This window comes from Perkinsus marinus, assembly GCF_000006405.1.
Source record: "Perkinsus marinus ATCC 50983 genomic scaffold scf_1104296961124, whole genome shotgun sequence".
Taxonomy (NCBI): domain Eukaryota; phylum Perkinsozoa; order Perkinsida; family Perkinsidae; genus Perkinsus; species Perkinsus marinus.
The window spans coordinates 112,310-130,829 of record NW_003205853.1 but is presented as its reverse complement, the minus strand read 5'-3'; the positions used below and the strand labels follow the sequence as shown (position 1 = coordinate 130,829).

General features: G+C 48.2%; 6 protein-coding genes across 6 annotated transcripts; 2 read left to right on the top strand and 4 right to left on the bottom strand.

Annotated features, from left to right (window-relative positions):
- Window positions 1-50: 50 nt before the first annotated feature.
- Window positions 51-1,649, top strand: Pmar_PMAR021806 (10 transmembrane domain, possible aa transporter, putative; the record flags this gene model as incomplete). The annotated part of the gene is made up of 1 exon (XM_002772439.1): window positions 51-1,649. One exon carries the CDS (start codon window positions 51-53, stop codon window positions 1,482-1,484), a length of 1,434 nt encoding a protein of 477 aa, XP_002772485.1. The 3' UTR covers window positions 1,485-1,649.
- A 731-nt stretch (window positions 1,650-2,380) lies between these two features.
- On the bottom strand, window positions 2,381-2,542 carry Pmar_PMAR021805 (hypothetical protein; the record flags this gene model as incomplete). Its single annotated transcript, XM_002772438.1, has 1 exon — window positions 2,381-2,542. The coding sequence occupies one exon, from the start codon at window positions 2,540-2,542 to the stop codon at window positions 2,381-2,383; it is 162 nt and encodes a 53-aa protein (XP_002772484.1).
- A 2,216-nt stretch (window positions 2,543-4,758) lies between these two features.
- Pmar_PMAR021804 (hypothetical protein) lies at window positions 4,759-6,314 on the bottom strand (the record flags this gene model as incomplete). The annotated part of the gene is made up of 9 exons (XM_002772437.1): window positions 4,759-4,775; window positions 4,820-4,975; window positions 5,020-5,080; window positions 5,162-5,244; window positions 5,293-5,384; window positions 5,429-5,496; window positions 5,538-5,608; window positions 5,910-6,039; window positions 6,279-6,314. The coding sequence occupies 9 exons, from the start codon at window positions 6,312-6,314 to the stop codon at window positions 4,759-4,761; spliced, it is 714 nt and encodes a 237-aa protein (XP_002772483.1).
- A 1,245-nt stretch (window positions 6,315-7,559) lies between these two features.
- Pmar_PMAR021803 (Serine incorporator, putative) lies at window positions 7,560-10,009 on the top strand (the record flags this gene model as incomplete). Its single annotated transcript, XM_002772436.1, has 8 exons — window positions 7,560-7,640; window positions 7,889-8,000; window positions 8,048-8,219; window positions 8,511-8,741; window positions 8,790-8,961; window positions 9,005-9,260; window positions 9,449-9,620; window positions 9,671-10,009. 8 exons carry the CDS (start codon window positions 7,560-7,562, stop codon window positions 9,879-9,881), a joined length of 1,407 nt encoding a protein of 468 aa, XP_002772482.1. The 3' UTR covers window positions 9,882-10,009.
- A 6,560-nt stretch (window positions 10,010-16,569) lies between these two features.
- Pmar_PMAR021802 (hypothetical protein) lies at window positions 16,570-16,824 on the bottom strand (the record flags this gene model as incomplete). The annotated part of the gene is made up of 1 exon (XM_002772435.1): window positions 16,570-16,824. The coding sequence occupies one exon, from the start codon at window positions 16,822-16,824 to the stop codon at window positions 16,570-16,572; it is 255 nt and encodes an 84-aa protein (XP_002772481.1).
- A 91-nt stretch (window positions 16,825-16,915) lies between these two features.
- Window positions 16,916-17,801, bottom strand: Pmar_PMAR021801 (hypothetical protein; the record flags this gene model as incomplete). The annotated part of the gene is made up of 2 exons (XM_002772434.1): window positions 16,916-17,559; window positions 17,609-17,801. The coding sequence occupies 2 exons, from the start codon at window positions 17,799-17,801 to the stop codon at window positions 16,916-16,918; spliced, it is 837 nt and encodes a 278-aa protein (XP_002772480.1).
- Window positions 17,802-18,520: the final 719 nt, after the last annotated feature.

The following is an 18,520-nucleotide window of genomic DNA, read 5'->3' as shown; positions in this document are numbered from 1 at the left end:
TCGGTGAATATAACGAACTCGCATAGGGTTATTTTTTGCTGATGACCGAAATGACCTCATCTGCCGAGTCTTCTCCTAAGAGGACTAAGACAAGTTGGAACCCTTTACCAGACGGAGGTCTATTAGCATCTGCCGTAACTCTGTGTAAAGCGACTCTAGGGGCCGGCAGTCTAGCACTACCTGGCTCAATGATGTCAACAGGTATACCTCTCTCTGTGGTACTTCTCATCGCCTTGGGCATCATGTCGATGATCTCAATCAACATGATTGTCAGAGCACAGACGCATTCTAAAATGGATACTTTTGAGGAGTTGGTTAGAGGATACTTCAATAACCTCACTGGCTATCTTTTCGAAGTCGCTATGGTCATCTTTTGCTTTGGCACTGCAGTGGCGTACCTCATCACAGTAGCAGATCTCCTCATACCAGTATTCGGTAAAGCCTTCGGACCAGAACATGCCGAGGCGGCTTATGCCTATCCTTTCCTGAATCGAACGATCCTCACGATTATCGTCGCTGTAATACTATTACCTCTATGTCTTGTCAATCGTATTAACAACATTCGATGGGTTTCCATGGCGGGCGTATTGTCCATTTTCATTCTAGCTATTTGTATCTTTTACGTTTTCATTAAACGTGGAGTGTCTGTCGATCTCACCCCTACTACCACATGGTTACCTACCCATGGTTTCGGTCCCGTAATCGGTGCCATTTCTGGTTATATATTTGCGTATGTCTGTCAAGTGAATGTCCCTCAAATCTACTCAGAGCTCATCCCCCGCAAGGAGTCTTCAATGAGGATCGTCTCGGCCATCTCCGTATCACTATGCTTCTTCACATACCTCACTATTGGTATTTTTGGTTTCCTAACCTACGGTTTGGCAACTGAAGGTTCTATCGTCACCAACATGACACAAGAGTTCAACAACGGTGATGTCTTTGTCACGATAGCCTTCATCTTGATGGCCTTGGCTGTTCTCGCCGCCTACCCCCTCAATATTTTCCCTATCCGTGCTTCTGTAAAGGCAACGATCCGAGGCATCTCAGGTCGCACTACTCCTTTCCAATGGTGGATTGGTCCCCTCATTGTGATAATAAGCATCATCCTCAGCGTGGTTGTCGCCATCTACCTCCCAGACGTTCAGACTGTCCTCTACTTTGTTGGTTCCGTCACAGGCTCTTATATCGTCTACGTCGTCCCTGGAGGTTTCTGTGTGAGGCTACTGAAATCACGCTTCTATGCTGAGCAACTCCACCGAGCCCGCTTAGCCACCGTTGAGGAGTGTCCTTCTGAAGAAGCTAAGGATGTCGAGATAGTCAATGATAGCACTAAGATTAATGATTCTACTGCTACAGTTGTGAGCAGATCTAAGTTTGATTATTCAGCAGTTACATCATGGGGTATGATTATTCTCGGTTTGGTATTTTTTGTAGTTGGGTCGTATCAAAGCGTTGTTGATGTCATCGATTTCTATAGCACTTAATAGACAATCATCATGATGTTGATTATTGGTAGAGATGATGCTAGAACATGTCCGTCGCGCCTCGATAGCTGGAAGGGGACATTTTCTCAAGTTCCCTTTACCCCCTTATATCGATTCATACTATGGTATCCTGTTCGTCAATCGCGGGCTTGCACTTCTATCTCAACAGTAACCAATTTTCATTTACTATAAAACTTGAAGTTTGTTTATGTTCACAGAGAAGGGTTGAGGATTTACGCAATTCCCACAGCAGCGATACAACGATTTTCTGGACTAACATTACTGTCAACGTAAGGCGTATAGGAGACTCTATCGCACCTAAACAGAAGATGATAATTACCAGTAGCAATCTAGAGTAAGAATAACTACTTCATAGTTCTCTTCAGCCATGCAACTCTACACAAGTCAATTAGTATTTTTACTAATCGTCCACACTCAGCTTTCTGTGGGGATATGTTCGCTCGCCTCGCCTTAGACAAGGGCTCGTGAGAAGTAGCCCAGCCTGCCATGGTCCTCAATTTAGCGAAGGACTGAGGATCGCAGACTTCTGGCAGTAACTCAGTGAGTATCTACATGATGAAAGGGGGCGCGCGCTTATCAATGTTAAAAACAACGACTAACCTCCTTTCCACAGAGCATATCGTATTCACAACGATGATGACAACATGTTGCTATCAATGCAGATGGTCGGGAAAATGACAGTAACGTTCCTGAAATGAGCCGTCCCTCCCACAGGTAGGTATAGAGAACCTACTGAGACTGAGATCGGTAGCACTACCACACAAGTGCTTGGCAATACAACAGGTCGTCTTGGGCGGCCACTCAGGTTGGGATCGGATCGAATGGTATCTTCATGTCCAAATGGTAGGATACAAATGAGGTCCGAATCATGACTACTACCTAGCCCATAGATTTTCGAGTCTCTCATCATAACCAATATGAGCTGTAGAAGATACTGTCGCGTCCTCCTGTTGTTGCTGTTTCTGATCTCGCTTCTCAGCAACGAACAAGTCAGTAAGATTTAAATCAGCGATATCCATTCTCAGTCTCATGACCATTGATGACGTTGAAGTGTTGTTGGTAAGGTCTCTACGGTTTTCCTGTTTATTACGTCGAGCTTCTCTATCGACTAATAGGAAGGTCCTAAAGAGACGATAAGCACATGTACAACACATATCTACCAGAATAGAAACAACATTCCTTCCGATGGGGACTAACACCTAGAGGATCCCCTTTGCCTGGTTGCACACGTTATACAGGGTGATCGAAAAAAGGCCCACCCCACGGGGTTTCCCAGCGCATGCGAATATCGGACAAACTCAGATACCATTGCGAAGATTTCGACGAGCTCTCTCCAATGATAGTTGAATAAATTCCAGTTACTCTTTATATTCGACAAGGTATGACGATATGGAGAAAGCCGTACATAGGGAACAGCGATGGCAGATTCCATTTCTGGAGTGTTCCCGTCGATCGATAAACCAACTTAGCGATATGCAACGATATTTCATCATTTGGCTTTGGTACGGTAAACCTGGTTGGGGCGCCTATGCCATCGTGGGTCCAACTTAGCGATATGCAACGATGTTTCATCATTTGGCTTTGGTACGGTAAACCTGGTTGGGGCGCCTATGCCATCGTGGGTCCAACTTAGCGATATGCAACGATGTTTCATCATTTGGCTTTGGTACGGTAAACCTGGTTGGGGCGCCTATGCCATCGTGGGTCCAACTTAGCGATATGCAACGATGTTTCATCATTTGGCTTTGGTACGGTAAACCTGGTTGGGGCGCCTATGCCATCGTGGGTCCAACTTAGCGATATGCAACGATGTTTCATCATTTGGCTTTGGTAAGGTAAACCTGGTTGGGGCGCCTATGCCATCGTCGGTCCAACTTAGCGATATGCAACGATGTTTCATCATTTGGCTTTGGTACGGTAAACCTGGTTGGGGCGCCTATGCCATCGTGGGTCCAACTTAGCGATATGCAACGATGTTTCATCATTTGGCTTTGGTACGGTAAACCTGGTTGGGGCGCCTATGCCATCGTGGGTCCAACTTAGCGATATGCAACGATGTTTCATCATTTGGCTTTGGTACGGTAAACCTGGTTGGGGCGCCTATGCCATCGTGGGTCCAACTTAGCGATATGCAACGATGTTTCATCATTTGGCTTTGGTACGGTAAACCTGGTTGGGGCGCCTATGCCATCGTGGGTCCAACTTAGCGATATGCAACGATGTTTCATCATTTGGCTTTGGTACGGTAAACCTGGTTGGGGCGCCTATGCCATCGTGGGTCCAACTTAGCGATATGCAACGATGTTTCATCATTTGGCTTTGGTACGGTAAACCTGGTTGGGGCGCCTATGCCATCGTCGGTCCAACTCAACGATATGCAACGATGTTTCATCATTTGGCTTTGGTACGGTAAACCTGGTTGGGGCACCTATGCCACCGCGCGACCAACTTAACGATAGGAAAAGATGTTTCATCAATTGGCTGTGGTACGGTAAACCTGGTTGGGGCGCCTATTCCATCTCTGCGAACACTGCAGGAAGCTGAACCATGGATAGACGCAAATACTGGAAAATCGATTATGCCAGGACTTCCCTCCATACACGTTTTTTCGTTTCGGTATCGTATCAGTAAGTATCGTACTCAGCGAGTGTCGAGAGTATGAAAGTAAATCGACCACCATTGGAAAGAGCTCGTCGAGCGCTTCAAAATGGTGGCGAAACCTGTCTGATATTACATAATTGAGAAATTACGGGAAGGAGGCCCTTTTTTCTCGGCCACCCTGTATATTCGGATGAATATCTTCATGCATATCCGGCATGCACCGTTCCGCATGTCACTAATGTGAAACACTCGTAAGTGAGTGAAGTAGAGTTGGATAAGCTGCTTTCTGCCCACAGTGGATGCCAATAAAGTTGATGGGGGATAGGTACTCAACCCAACGGTTCATGCAAGATGTGCATGGAGATACTCATCGGAGTATATAACGTGCGTAACCAGGGAGGGGTATACTCCATACCTCTCACTCCGATGATCCCCGTGGAGTGCTCCCCAACGCCGTTTTACTGGTACTAGTGAACTAGCCTTATTCAGTTAATCATTATGCTGATGTGCAAACCTCGGAAACTACAAATTGTTGACTGCTCCCTCCTCCTACTACTACCAAGGTTTCGAAGCTCCATTAACTTCTCCTTCTTGTTGTTGTTTTCGATACTCCATAACCCAACGTGAAAGCCCGCCTTTACCACAACCATACTCAATGAAGAGCGGTATCTACAGACAGAATACACACCACAGGGAAGAGCACTATATTACACCATCATCACAACTACTCAACATGCCCTCTTTCTCCATAATCCTCAACAATCTGCCGTTCTGTATGTCGTGCTTATCTGCTACAGCATTGGACACTATACTCTCACTCACTCGAGTGGTCACATTCGACGGATCATCTTCACAACTGATGGCCTCACCTGGACATCAACTTTGACCGCAGGAGTAAGTAACTCTCTTTTACCTTCAATATCGATTCTCTCAGTAGTGCTATCCTTCCTGAGCTCATCTGATAACTTTCTCACCTACTAAGAGTATTGGAGATCATCAAGTCGCTGTACTATTCATACTGCAGTGCTTAGCTTTTTCAACCATTCCTCTACTACAGCGTCCTCATCCTCATTATCACCATTGGTAATAGAAACACCATCTAGTGTAGGGTCTGGCCTCTTTCCCTCGGGTATATTATCTAGATAGTAATCCTCACCGCATGCCGTTATTATTCTGTTATCATTACATCCCTCATCGTAAAGTGGTTGTCTTTTAATGAAGTCGTTATCCTTCGTTTTACTGCACACAGCGATATGCTTCTCGAGGTTCCGCTCGTACCTACTCTATATCTTTCACTATCACCTAAGTCGTGCATTTCTCACACTGTATGATTTGGATCGATCGGGCATGGGATTCGCTTCTTATCGCCCTCAGCATCATCTTGATGGACCTACATCCTAGTCAACAACAGTCCCGATGGAATCACCTCACACTGCACTTAGTTGAGCCTTTTGCGGGCTGGAATTTGCAATACCGGTGTTTTGCTGCTACCCAAAAGTCACCTAAAACAGCCCTTTCGAGTCCTTCTGATAACCACTTTCAAACCTAAGCTACTTATATTCTTAGATTGAAGCTTGATCCCTATATCGAAATACAAGTATCACCATATGCATATGTATATAGGGCCATGTGCCCGTATGCTGTGGTCATTTCGACTATCTAATTCACGTTACTACCGATCAGTAGTGTGAACTTCTCACGACTTGCTCCAAATTTGAAGTATCTGCCGCCCTTATAAGCTCCCCAACAGTCTCTATTGATACTTGATGTTTATCCACCTATACGGTTGTCTACCCCTACTACAATGGACGACTTCATCTCCCTTGGCTTTCGCCCCCTCTCGCTGTTTCCGTAGGGCTTCCCTTCGCTGTTTGCGAGACATCCGCTTCAGAGCAGTTTTAACATCAGCAGTATCATCGTCCAGTCGCTGCACCTTCGACATTATCGGCCATCAATCAACCTCAATCGTATACGCTACCATAGGTTGTCGAATATATACTACACGCCGAAGAATACGCGTGCGCCCGGCTGATCGATTTACCCGAATTCGGGGAGAGCATTATTCAACTCACGCTGTGACCTAGATTTCTCGCTCTAGCCTGGAAAATCAGGGAGTCGGGGGTTAGTATTCACCTTTTGATGTTGTTCATCTGAGTAAAAACTCTTTCTCACCTGTTGCATCAGAGTCCGCATACGGCCCCTGAACATTATGAGGGATTCCTACTTATAGATATCGTCCGACGGGGTGAATCTACTAGTATAGAGGTATCTTATGGAATTGAATTTACCAGTCGACCACTGGACACTCTGGAATAATGATAATGTAGTTGTTGTTTCACTGGTGGAAGAGGAAATTGGTAATACTGAAGTGGAGGGTACCGATTACGATGGTGGATACTCCAGGGGGGCGATACTAGGGGAAATGGTGGAGGAAGGGACTGTGATGTCTCTAGTGTACTGTAGGGGACTCTGGTCAATCTGGCCACTCCGTGTGTCTCTACCGTGACGAGTTACCTCCCAGGAGTGGGGTGAACGCAAGTAGGAGTAGCCATAGTCGCATAAGAGTCCCGTTTCTTGTGTCATATGACTACAGCATGCTGCCGACGGTTACATGCAATATCGGCGAGCGAGACTAAAGACATCTACCAGTGGGCGCAGCGTGTCTATGCTGCCTAAGGCGTGATGGAGGGTCCCTCCACTGTCCATCCCCTACAGCGGCTATAATTCGATACTCTACTGGTTGTCGTCAGTGGGCTTTGGTTTGGTATCCTATGCAGAGGGAGTGGTAGAAATCTTCGGAGTGCGGTGCGGATGGTATCAAGGAGTATCTTATCGAATGGCCTAGTATTGCATCTCGAGCAGAGTCAACGGTAGTTGTTCAGCAATCGGCTGCTTAGCTTTCGCGGAGTATTTGGTTTTCCTCGTGTGTAGAGTAGCACAACTATTCCCATGAGCACAGCGAGCTGAGAAGGGATCTGTCGTTTTGGGAAGAGGTGAGCCAGGGTACGATAGGAAATCGATATGGGTTTAATATGTAGTGCGATGACAGTAGACTCACCCGAAACAGGACGAGGAGTGTCTTAGTGTATGAAAAGGCTGTTTATGAGCCCGCAGGAGGCTGGTCATTCTGGTCTTCAAGGAAAGGAGTGTGATACTAGGAGTGCTTCTGCAGAGTGATGATGATGAAAACCCCCTCCCAATGTGTCGCATTACTCATGGTAACCACTCCTTTTATAACTGGTTTACTCCTGGGTTGTCGATGGTGACATTAGAAAATGCAATGGTGTGTTGGTCTGATCTCTATCGTGATTCTGAGATGATTATCATGTTCATGATCAACGTCTAGTTTACAAAACATGCTTTATATCATTACTAAGTTTCACTCACTAGTACGGAGGTTGTTGTTGTTGGGCTATCACCGAACATCGTGAGTGCTAAGGTTATTACAATAAGATGGGTTGTTGCGCTATCACAGGTATCGCTGCAGCTTGTTGCTGTTGTGTTGGTACTAGTGGTAATACGGACTCTATAAAGGTAGTAGTAGAGGCGGAGGAAGGGGTCTTGGTGATCACAAGGTGTTGTATTATATCAGTAGTAGCGTTGGTCAAGTAATCGGAATAGTGAATTATCCCTACTAGTAGTACAGCCCTATTAGTATTATAGTATTGGTGATACTGTAGTACTAGTGATATTACTACTAGTTGTAGCACTGTTGCAATCTACGAGGTCAATACTATTGTTGATACCAATAATGGTATTAATCGTGAGTATTCTCTACTCAGATCGTTAAAGGGTTGGCGTTCCTCCTGCAAGTATTAGCAGTAGTGTTGATGTTGGTGTTTCGTACTACTAACCCTGCATCCTGGCTCAATGGTGTACCCGGAATAAACAACTGTAATATTAACGTCATCATTCAATGTAGCTCACACGTCGCTGATCAGGTGGTAACCCAGGAGCCTCTGGTCTGTCGCCAGATCAAGTGGATGCTATAGAGCAGTGCTACAGAGATCAACTCGGTTACCGCTTTGGCACAGGTGCGGTTATAGTATTCCTCATTCAGTGCATATTCAGCCTGTTGGGGTCTACTGTGGGCATGGCAGTCACTGGCGCCTGGTAAGTTCGTACAGACTTTCCATAGTTGTCATATGCTCTTCTTGAGATCTACATGAATGCATAATTTCATCGCTTCTCATCCGACTGTAAAATCGGTTAAAAATCATGGGAGTAGACCTCTTTTTGGGTCGACACTGTGTAGTTGTAGTAGCGGGGAGTTCATACGATCTATAGTCTTATTACCCCATGTTCACGTCTTGATCAATTCACAACAATACTGTATATCGCTCGCATAGTGTTCATGATCAACTGCGTCGCTCCGCTAGGTTTTTATCGATTTTTTGTTCACAGGTGGATATTGAAGTTCCTGCTAGTGCCTGGTCTGGGCTTCATCCTTATGTTCGTGCCGAACTCCTTCTTCAACACTCTCATTGACGTCTACACCGGCATTCTATTCATCTTCATAGTCCTGCAGTTGGTCGTGTTGTTGGATTTCGGATACTCCTGGAATGACCTGTGGGTGGCTAATGCGGTCGAGGATCAAAGGGGAGATATGCTCAACGAGAAAGCTGGACGAAAATGGTGATATAGTAGTAATAGTAGTCGTAATAGAGCTATTTAGCTTGACAGGTATATCGCGCTCACGACCATTTCGGTGGTATTCTACTTGTGGTTTATCGCTGCGTTTATTTGGATGTTCACACTCACTGGTGGATCGGCTACACTAAATGCGGTCTTGTCTATTACGTTTATAATTACCATAATTCTCGTAATTTTCTCCTGGACGGAATGGGCGAAAGCGGTAAGGTTGATGACTGTGTTGGTAAGTAGTCTTGTCACCTCAGGGGGCGCTACTACCGAGTGGTGTTGTGGCAATGTATGTGACGTGGCTAGCGTACTGCTCTTCGCTGTCCAACTATGCATACGAGGCCTCGCCGAACGCGGCACGACAGGTCATTGGGTATATAGTGGCATCGGTGGTGTTCATATACATGTCGACAAGAGTTGCTAACCCGATATTGGTACGCCAAGATGAGGCTAATGTTGACGATGTTGCGGTAGCGACAGTCCAACAGGAAAAACGTGATGCTAAGGCTGAGGGTAGTAGCAGTAGTAGTAGTAGTAGTAGTAGTAGTAGTAGTAGTAGTAGTAGTAGTAGTAGTAGTAGTAGCGGTAAGCGGTAGCATGGACTTATTTCGTTGAAAGGACCAGGAATACTCTAACGGTTATCGCTATGATAGAAGTGAATGAGATCTCAAGTTACCCCAGGGTTGGTTCTGAATTGTCAGGTACTAACGACGCGGTGTCTCAGCTTGCCAACATTGATGTCGGTGCTACTGCTGCTACTGAGAGTTCGGGCAACAATAAGGATATTGAAAATGGCGGAGCGACGCGCCCGACGACAGCGACGGGCAGTGGGGATAATGAGGAATCCACTACTGTGTCGTGGTGGCAAGTTCTGTAAGGTTCAAAACTATAAATTATCACTCGGAATTTCATCTGCCTTTCAGGTTCCTCAATATAGTGCATCTGACAGGAGCAATGTATTTGACAGTACTGAGCACTAAGTGGATCAGCGATCCTCTCACACCAGCTGAGGGCCGGTCGGCATCTCGTGAATTGGACTATTGGATTCAAGTTACCGCACTATGGACGATGCTGGCGCTGTTCGCATGGACTTTGGTGGCACCCGTGTTGTTCAAGAATCGTAATTTCGTCTGATCTGGGTGGTTTTGTATACCACAGAGAGTGCCCAAACACTTCCTGTTGTGAAGTGAGTTAAAGCCCAATATTATTTCACTTATCATCAGCGTCATCTCAAAAGGTGGTGACCACGTCGATTGTCATATTGAAAATACTATGTTGACAGTAGCGATTGATAATCACGAATATTAATTCTTTTACTAACCCGAATTATACTGTTTGGTTCTGGTAGGGCTTATGCGTTCATCGCAGTAGAGTTGGCATAGTGTTAATGCTAACCGCCTGCTGATGGGAGCTTGTTGCAGTAGTGATAGTAGAAAGCGTCGGCGGTCGTGGTGCTCGATCTGTCTGAGGTTGTTAATAAGAAGAAAATGGGCAGACGATAGAGTCCATGCTGTGGAGAAGAACGAATTTGAGCCGATAGTCGTTTGCAGGCGCGCGGTGGTATTGGGAAAATCTACTGCGAAATGCCAAAGTGGAATTAAAGTTAAAACTGGAGTTAATGAAGCCGTGTCACCACAACCGGATAAACTCGAACGATGGAGGCATCTGGCGAAGGAGCAAACGAAATCATCGAAAATCTCCCGTCCCACGTCGGTGAGACGACGTCGAAGGAAGACTCATAGGAGCAGTGCTATGGCGTCGCGCCAGGAAGCAGGGCGTGGTCAGTCGGCGATCTGCTGTTGCTCGGTGATGATTGCCCCTGAGGGGTGCGGCAAGGGGGAAGATACTATCATCAGCACTTACATACTGTGTACGGATGGGAACTGTCCGAAAGTAGGAGGCTCATGTGGTCCGATGGAATTGTTATGGTGATGATTTAGAACCCTCTGGCTGAGAGAGGCATTTCATGCCAAAGGCGAATAGCCGAGTTTTTACTAAGTAATGCTCTGTTGCCGTTTCGGTATGCTACTGCTGAGGAGGAGGAGGTAAGATGCTCATGGAAGCCGCTGTGCATGCGTGCTGCTGATTTCAGTTGGTATGTGGGGACCAGTCTGGATCGCCAGAAAAGGATGTAGGTCAGCAATCATGAGTTCAGAAAGGCCACTGTTGAGCTCTCAGCAAGTGCAGTGTTGTTCCCTGCTCCTGTCGCCGTATAGGGATGATAACCTACAGGAAACCTTCCTACTATGCAACGATGAGAAGTGTCAGGTGGGCGTGGCTGTTGACGTTGTCGTCAGTATGAGCTTTGCAGGCATCGGGTGAATGCGAGTCGATTCAACGACGGGTGGCTCGATCGTTAGCGAGTGTAGTTATGGGTTGACAGAGCATGTTCTGTGGTACACTCACGTTAGTCCTATCAAAGTGTTGCGTCATTGTAGTGGTTCAAACTGACTATTGTGGATTAGCAATGCCATTATATTAGGACCGATAAAGGTAGGGAGTTGGCAGTTCGAGAGGGCATGTGACATTGGTGAGTTGCATTCTCTGTCCTACTCTCTACGTGTTCTATACGAAGGAGCGTATTTCTTTCTTAGGCAAATTCAAAGAATCTGTGATTCTCCTCAACGAGTTTTGAGCTGAATTTCAACAGGGTACAGTTATCATCATGATACATCACATGTTGAGTCGGAACGGTCATATTCGGAACGGTTACTGATATATCAGGGTGAGCGAAAAGTTCACCCCCGCGAACCGTGCAGATTCCTTAGGCAACACAACAGAATCACTGAGTTTTCTCTTAAAATGCACATCTACCAAACGCTCGGATCTCGTGAACCGTGGGAAGAGAGTGAGAGAAGCCGAGAGGTGATAGTAATGCACCAAGCACTAAACCTCAAACCTCTAAACCCGCAGCCCGAACACTGGAGTCGGGATTTATCGCGGGTCTGGCTTAGAATCCAAGCCCTGAAGGCTGATATGAGTCGATGACCGACCCTTTTGCTGGTTGCACCTTGATAGACTTGGGTCCAATGGTGCACTCACAGCGGGATTCTCGAAGCCTGTATAGAGGTTTTTCGGGTTCATGCACTGGAAACACTGTGCGCAGCATCGAACAAGTCCAAGTCTGCGTAGCGTACGTCCTCGGACTTGTTATGCCAGAAGCCTTTGAGCCAATTGACTTCCGGGCGGGATGGGCAAGGGAAAAAAGAATTGAGCTCTGGCAACCCGACTTGCCGGTGCTCAAGAATAGCTGATTCTAAATCGATCACGGGATCGATGACGATCTGCGCAAAATCCTGTGCGCAGGTTCGAATCCTCGCTCATGTATCTCTGCATTTTAACGTGTCAAGCGCTGGCGCTGCCAGGCCCTTAACTAACTTAAAATGCACATCTACCAAACGCTCGGATCTCGTGAACCGTGGGAAGAGAGTGAGAGAAGCCGAGAGGTGATAGTAATGCACCAAGCACTAAACCTCAAACCTCTAAACCCGCAGCCCGAACACTGGAGTCGGGATTTATCGCGGGTCTGGCTTAGAATCCAAGCCCTGAAGGCTGATATGAGTCGATGACCGACCCTTTTGCTGGTTGCACCTTGATAGACTTGGGTCCAATGGTGCACTCACAGCGGGATTCTCGAAGCCTGTATAGAGGTTTTTCGGGTTCATGCACTGGAAACACTGTGCGCAGCATCGAACAAGTCCAAGTCTGCGTAGCGTACGTCCTCGGACTTGTTATGCCAGAAGCCTTTGAGCCAATTGACTTCCCAATGTGTGGTGGTATTGGCCAAAGACCTTCGTGGCTATTTCCCAATGTGTACGACGGGATTGGCCAAACGGATTCGATAGCTGCGCGTCACCTCGATGGCTTTTCAGACACTCTCTCCCCTCGCTGTTTGTAGACTCCTCGAACTCAACTTCAGAGTCACAAGTCACACGAACAGAACAGAACGACAAACTAATAACGGAAGAAAGAAAAAGAAGAAAAAAAAATCATCCTCAGTCTCTGTCACTAATCTCTGACTCGCTATCATCTATCATCGGCAGAGCACTGTGACATGCCATACTTTGCAGTTGGGCTGTGTCAATGTATACTCTTGCCGGAACCTCGCTCCTCCACGAACCCAGTCGGCAGATGTCCTGGAAAGTAGTACCGGAAACCGCCAGGTCATGAGCATGACCCCGTCGGAAACTGTGGGTACCAAACTCGTGACTTTCGTGGATTCCAACGTCTTTGAGCAGAAACCTCACGGCGGATAAGAAAGATCTATATGACAAGGGGACCAGGCTTTTACCTCCGGGGCGCGTTTTTTCCGTTCTTCGACGGACCACGAGAATTTTCAGAGCTTCAACTGGACATGTGAGCGAGTCCTTATCGCAGGTGCAGCTTCGAGTCAGTACGTCACCAGAGGGTAGATTATTCCTCTGCGGAAGAACCAGACGCGCGCAGGTTTCTGTCAGCTCTACTTGAGTAATCTTGGCCGTGAGAAGCTCGGAAGGGACCCGTAATAGGAAAAAATATGCCACTATCATTGCCAAAGCTTCATCAATCCATGCCCTATCGATAGCGGCCTTCACCAGAGAGCGGAGGAGGGTGAAATCGATCCTCGTTCTCGGTCTTGTATTCGTCGATCTCACGGCGGAGAGCCCTTTAATACATTGCTTGACTGCAACTGTGTCCCAGGCGAGATCTAGACCCTACCAACTATGCCATTTGCGGAGATGAGATAGGTACGTATTCGCAGTCCCAGCGTTGCTAAACGTCGAGAGCCACAGAGAGACTCTCTCGCTCTTGGCCGGGATGATCGGGTCAGGAGGATCAACGGCCTCAAGTGACGCAACACACTCGGCAAAACGTAGGTAGCACCTGAATCCTGATGCGTACTGGGCTATGGACCTGTCACTGATTGATCTGAATCTGAGGTTGTTCGCGTTGCGCTTGAGTCCTTCCATGACCGAGCTCGGGCCGACCGAGTTGGCTCTCTCGATTAGATGTCTGGGAACTTGGCTAGGTTTCAGGCCTGTCAGGCTCGAAGGCGTGCCTGCAGAGGCTTCTCTATTGGCTTGTATTGAAGCCCCGATAATGGTTTCCCAAATTCTTCCCCTGAACTGAGCACGCTCACCACCGAATAGCGCTACATCTAAGATCACTCTCAGACCATGGTCGAGAACTTCTGGAAGTACCGAGCGATCGAACCCTAGTCGGGCTTGTTCCCATGTCAAGAAGCCTGCTTCGATCAACAAAAGACAAGCCGGTATGAGCATTATATCTCCTTGTCGCTGGACGTGCCGAAGATGTAACATTAAAGCGCTGATATCACCCTGAGGAGAGGCTGTATGTCCATTCCCAATGTGTATTCCCTCGGCAGTCACCCCCAATTATCAACAAAAAACATCATGCGGTATGACGGAAACAGAGTAAAATGCATGCATACGAATCACATCGCTGTTGCCATGTCCGGGAAGACCGGCCTTTTTCTTGAAAAAGAAACTAAGGACGAAAATTCGCGCCGGCTGGGGGCGTCAGCTGGGTTCGATAGTGAGGGTACACGAGCAATCCATAGCTTGAGGTTCAGAGAGGCGCATAGCTCCCAGAAGCGGGTGATGAGACTGTTGAGATCTGAGTGGCGCGAATGCCCTCTCACCAGGCCATACTCTACTGCGGCGTTATCCACGAAGAATATCACCCATCGATCTTTAACGTACTTGCCGAATGAGCTGAGAGTGACTACGGCTGCATACATTTCCAGCGCGTTAATCTGTGTCTTTCTCGGCAGAAAGGAGGCTATTGCATCCTCAGGCGCTCTATCAGAGAAGTATAGCGGAGTTGTGAAATCTGGCGCATACACCACTCCCCCTATGCCAGCCTCATCTGTGGCGTCGGAGTAGAGACTCGCTTTTCGATGTATTGGAGCTAGGGTCTCCGCAGAGAGGGAGATAGGCCTATTATTCGTGGCATTACCGAATAGAGCCCTCAATGCCTTGAGAGCATCAATAATACTATCCCAGCATCTCCCATATCCTGACGACTCTATATGATGAAGGAAATTGAGTAGTTGTCTCAAGTATGGTCTTGTGGCGCTTGTTGGCAGGGTCGCACTGGCGAAGGTAAGAGTGCCGATGAGCTTGTAAGCGGTGGTGCTCGAGAGCGCACCAGTGAGCAGAGCATCGTCGACCTTTGCGAGCAACTTTTCTCGCTTGTCCGGAGGGAGAGATAAGATGACATCCGACTGTCTCACCGTCAGTAGAACGCCGAGTATAGGTAGAGAAGAGCAGGGCTCTACACACTTGGGCATCTTCAGGATAAAACCAATGATCAAATGTAACCAAACCCAACTGTCATATGCCGATTGTGCAGTCTTAGACCCTTCACAGCTGAAGTAATCATCCAGAAAGTTTAGTAGCGGTATCGCTAAGCAAACCCTGCCAATATGAGCTAGGGCCTGGCTAACGCGGCAATAATTCACCACTGAGCTCGACGCCCCGAAAGGCTGCGCAACATGGTAGAAAGCCTCCACCACACCATCGGATGGATCCTTTAGAAGAACTAGTGAAACTTTGTAGGAATCTGGCGCACAGGGCACTTGCCTATAGGCGGCGGCGTGGTCTGTCTTCCACCATAGAACATCGCTCTCACCAGTCAGACGCACATACTCCCGAGCCGTCGCGATCGTCGACTCCGGAGACGGCAAGGACACTCTATTGTGGAACTTCATGGTCGCATTTATTTGGGAGCGACGGAAGTCGTCGCACGGCCGTAGTTTATCTACTTGTGCCACACCAAACCTCCGACTACAGACGAATCCCTCGGGGAAAACCGTTGACAAATCGGCCGGGTCGAGTGGGCCTATCATGGTCCCGTCGGCCGCCTCCTGGATAGCGCTATCCCAGAGAACCTGGTCGAATTCTGAGTCCGACGACTCGATCTGATTCGCCAAGATCCTTGCGTTGTCAGGACCCTCCTTGAGTAAGTCGTTCAAATCCACGCGTCGACCGCGTTTCTGCCCTGTACGCACTCTGAACGTGCCATCGGGTGTACGAAACTCGCCGACGAGTGTTAGCCCATCACGGAGTTCTGAAGCGATAGACCAGTCTGGATAGTCTGACTCCTTCAACATTTCTTGAAATAGTGGTAGATGCAGATGACCTGCGATCCGCCTAACATTCGGGTGCATCTGTTGCCTCCATCGAAGTCTCTCTTGCTCGAGCTCAGCCGCGCGATTCTCCCAGTAAGATCTAGCTGCTACCCTGCCCTTTAACACGCCGTCCACGCCGAGTCTTTTATGACAAACCATGCTGGCCCTAAGAGAGTCCGGGAGCCCAGGGCTGGTACATAGCGGGTTCGAGAGGTTGATGGAAGTGGCCAAGTGGTCAGAGAGGGAGAGATCAGACAGCTCGTTTTGTAACGATGGTGATCTCGTGCCCTTGGGCTGACACCCGCAGCCGACTCTGCTAAGGCGAGGAATAAAGTAACAGACTGGAGCTCTCTTTGTCCCGTCATTTTCTCCAGGCGTCGATTCCGGATCCGGCGAAGGACTCGTCGTAACTATATCACAAAGGTCCTTCTTGGCTAATACCACGAGGGACTGCTCTCTATCGATGTCCTCGCGCGAGCTGACCGATTGTGCTTGGTCGACGAGCTTCATGTGATCGTCAACAGAGTGTCGTGTAGTGAGAGCCGTGGTGGGACCTCCCAACTGAAACACAAGATTCTTAATATTGATGATCTGACGAGGTTGTACGACAACTTGTAGCGTCGAGAAAAAGAGGAAAGAGTGATGGTATCAGGCTGGTACAATACTATTCGCACGACTACTAGTCGTCGACTAGCCTACCTTCTTCTCTGTTGGTTTAGACGAAACTCGTCCAGGCTCAGCCGTCGAGTTGTCTTTGGCCTTCTTAGGCCAGTGCCACCAGTCGTCATCATGCCAATTGGTAGACCACCAGGATCTCTTCACATTCTGACGACCCTTGCCTTTCCCACTCGACAGAGGATCTCGTCCTTTCCCTTTTCCCTTTCCGCCAGAGTCGGCTTGGGAAGCGGCGAGCATCAGCAGGTCGGTAGAGTCCATGTTCTTCATGCTTTCACAGCAGATCTCCACGGTAGAGTTCTGGGCCAGAAGCTCCTTCAAAAGCTTAGACCTCACTGCTTTATCATACGAAATGGCCAAGCTAGTGCCCCCCGCTCTGGATGTTAGGGGGGTTTTTGAACTCCACCGCGCGGAGCACATGATTGAAGTGGGAGAAAAGAAGTCCCCATTTCACTCCAACGATAGAACCAATAGTGGCCCAGGCTAATAGCTGTCTCGTGAGCTTGGATAGAGTGAGAGGACCTCCCACATCGTCATCATCAACGAAGCTCTCGATGGGGCCAGATAACAGATAAGACTGGTCTTCGATACACCACTCAAGAGCCTTTTGGCTGAACAGAGCCGTGTCATAGGCATTACCGATGCCAGCATCTCTCAATGCCTTGGATATCTTGACGGCGCCATTCTCAGCAGAGCTCCCGTGGCTCTTCCGGTTGCTGGACTCATCGATAATCATATTGATAAAAGACTTAAACTTCTTGGCCATGTCTGCTGTACCAGACGAGTCGCCGTCTGTCTCGGGCTCAAGATTCGACTTAGGGGGCTGAATCTCCTCGATGGCAGCGGCGGTCTCGCCAACATCGGATGCCTCGTTGGTAGGGGGTACCTCCACCGACACCACACCGGCGCGACGGTTCGCCTTCTCGACAGCGGCCATCAGCCTGGATTTCTTGCCCTTCTTTGTTTGGGTCTTAGCATCGACATCCTCGTCTCCTCCACACTCGCCTGAGCAAAAGCTTGCCTAGGAAGCACCTCGGGGAACTGTTTGTATTACCCATCACACTCGACGAGTTCCTCTCCTGAGATTTATCCCCAGTTCCCCCGTCTTCGGGAGACTTGTTCGACTCGGCAGTCTCGACTGCCTTTGCGAATTCGTCCACGGTGCTCGGCTCGGCCGGTTTGTGGAGGCTGGGTACTTCTAGAGGAGGTTTACCACTAGCTGACTTCCCGGTGGAAGGCTTGGTCATTGAGAGGTGGAGCTCTAAAGGGCCAACTGTCAAAAAAAAGGATATATGATGCCTCGCAAGGGCATTCGACCCCTTGGAGATCGGAACATACCCCAAACATGAGGCAGTGGGAACATCGGGAGGATAGGACCCATTCCTAAGCCCCTGGTAAGCCGAAAAAGGCAATGAGAGCACTAAACTCATTGTGAGTTGCCGATTAAAACATCAACTAGTCACCAAAAAATTCGCCATGAGCTGCAAAGTCATTATGAGGCACGAAGCCTCTTGTCAGCCGCTAAGGCATTTGAGGGCACAAAGCCTCTTATTGCTCGAGAAGGTATTTAAGGACGCTGGGTCCCTTATCATTCAAAGATGCAGACCGAGGGCGTTAAGCCTCTCATTTGCCGACAAGGCAAACCGACGGCGCTAAGCCTCTTATTAGCCTAGGATGTAGTACAAAGAAGAGAAGGCGCTAAGCCTTCTATTTATCACGAGTGCACTCGAAAGCGAGAAGCCTCATTTAAGCCGCGAAGGCAGCAGCGGGCACTAAGCCCAGTACACCAAGAGGTCTTGCAAAGAACCAAGTGAACAGACGTATACGGCGAGGGGGTGAAGAGGGTGGCATACATCGGAAGAAAAAAAAAAGAATTGAGCTCTGGCAACCCGACTTGCCGGTGCTCAAGAATAGCTGATTCTAAATCGATCACGGGATCGATGACGATCTGCGCAAAATCCTGTGC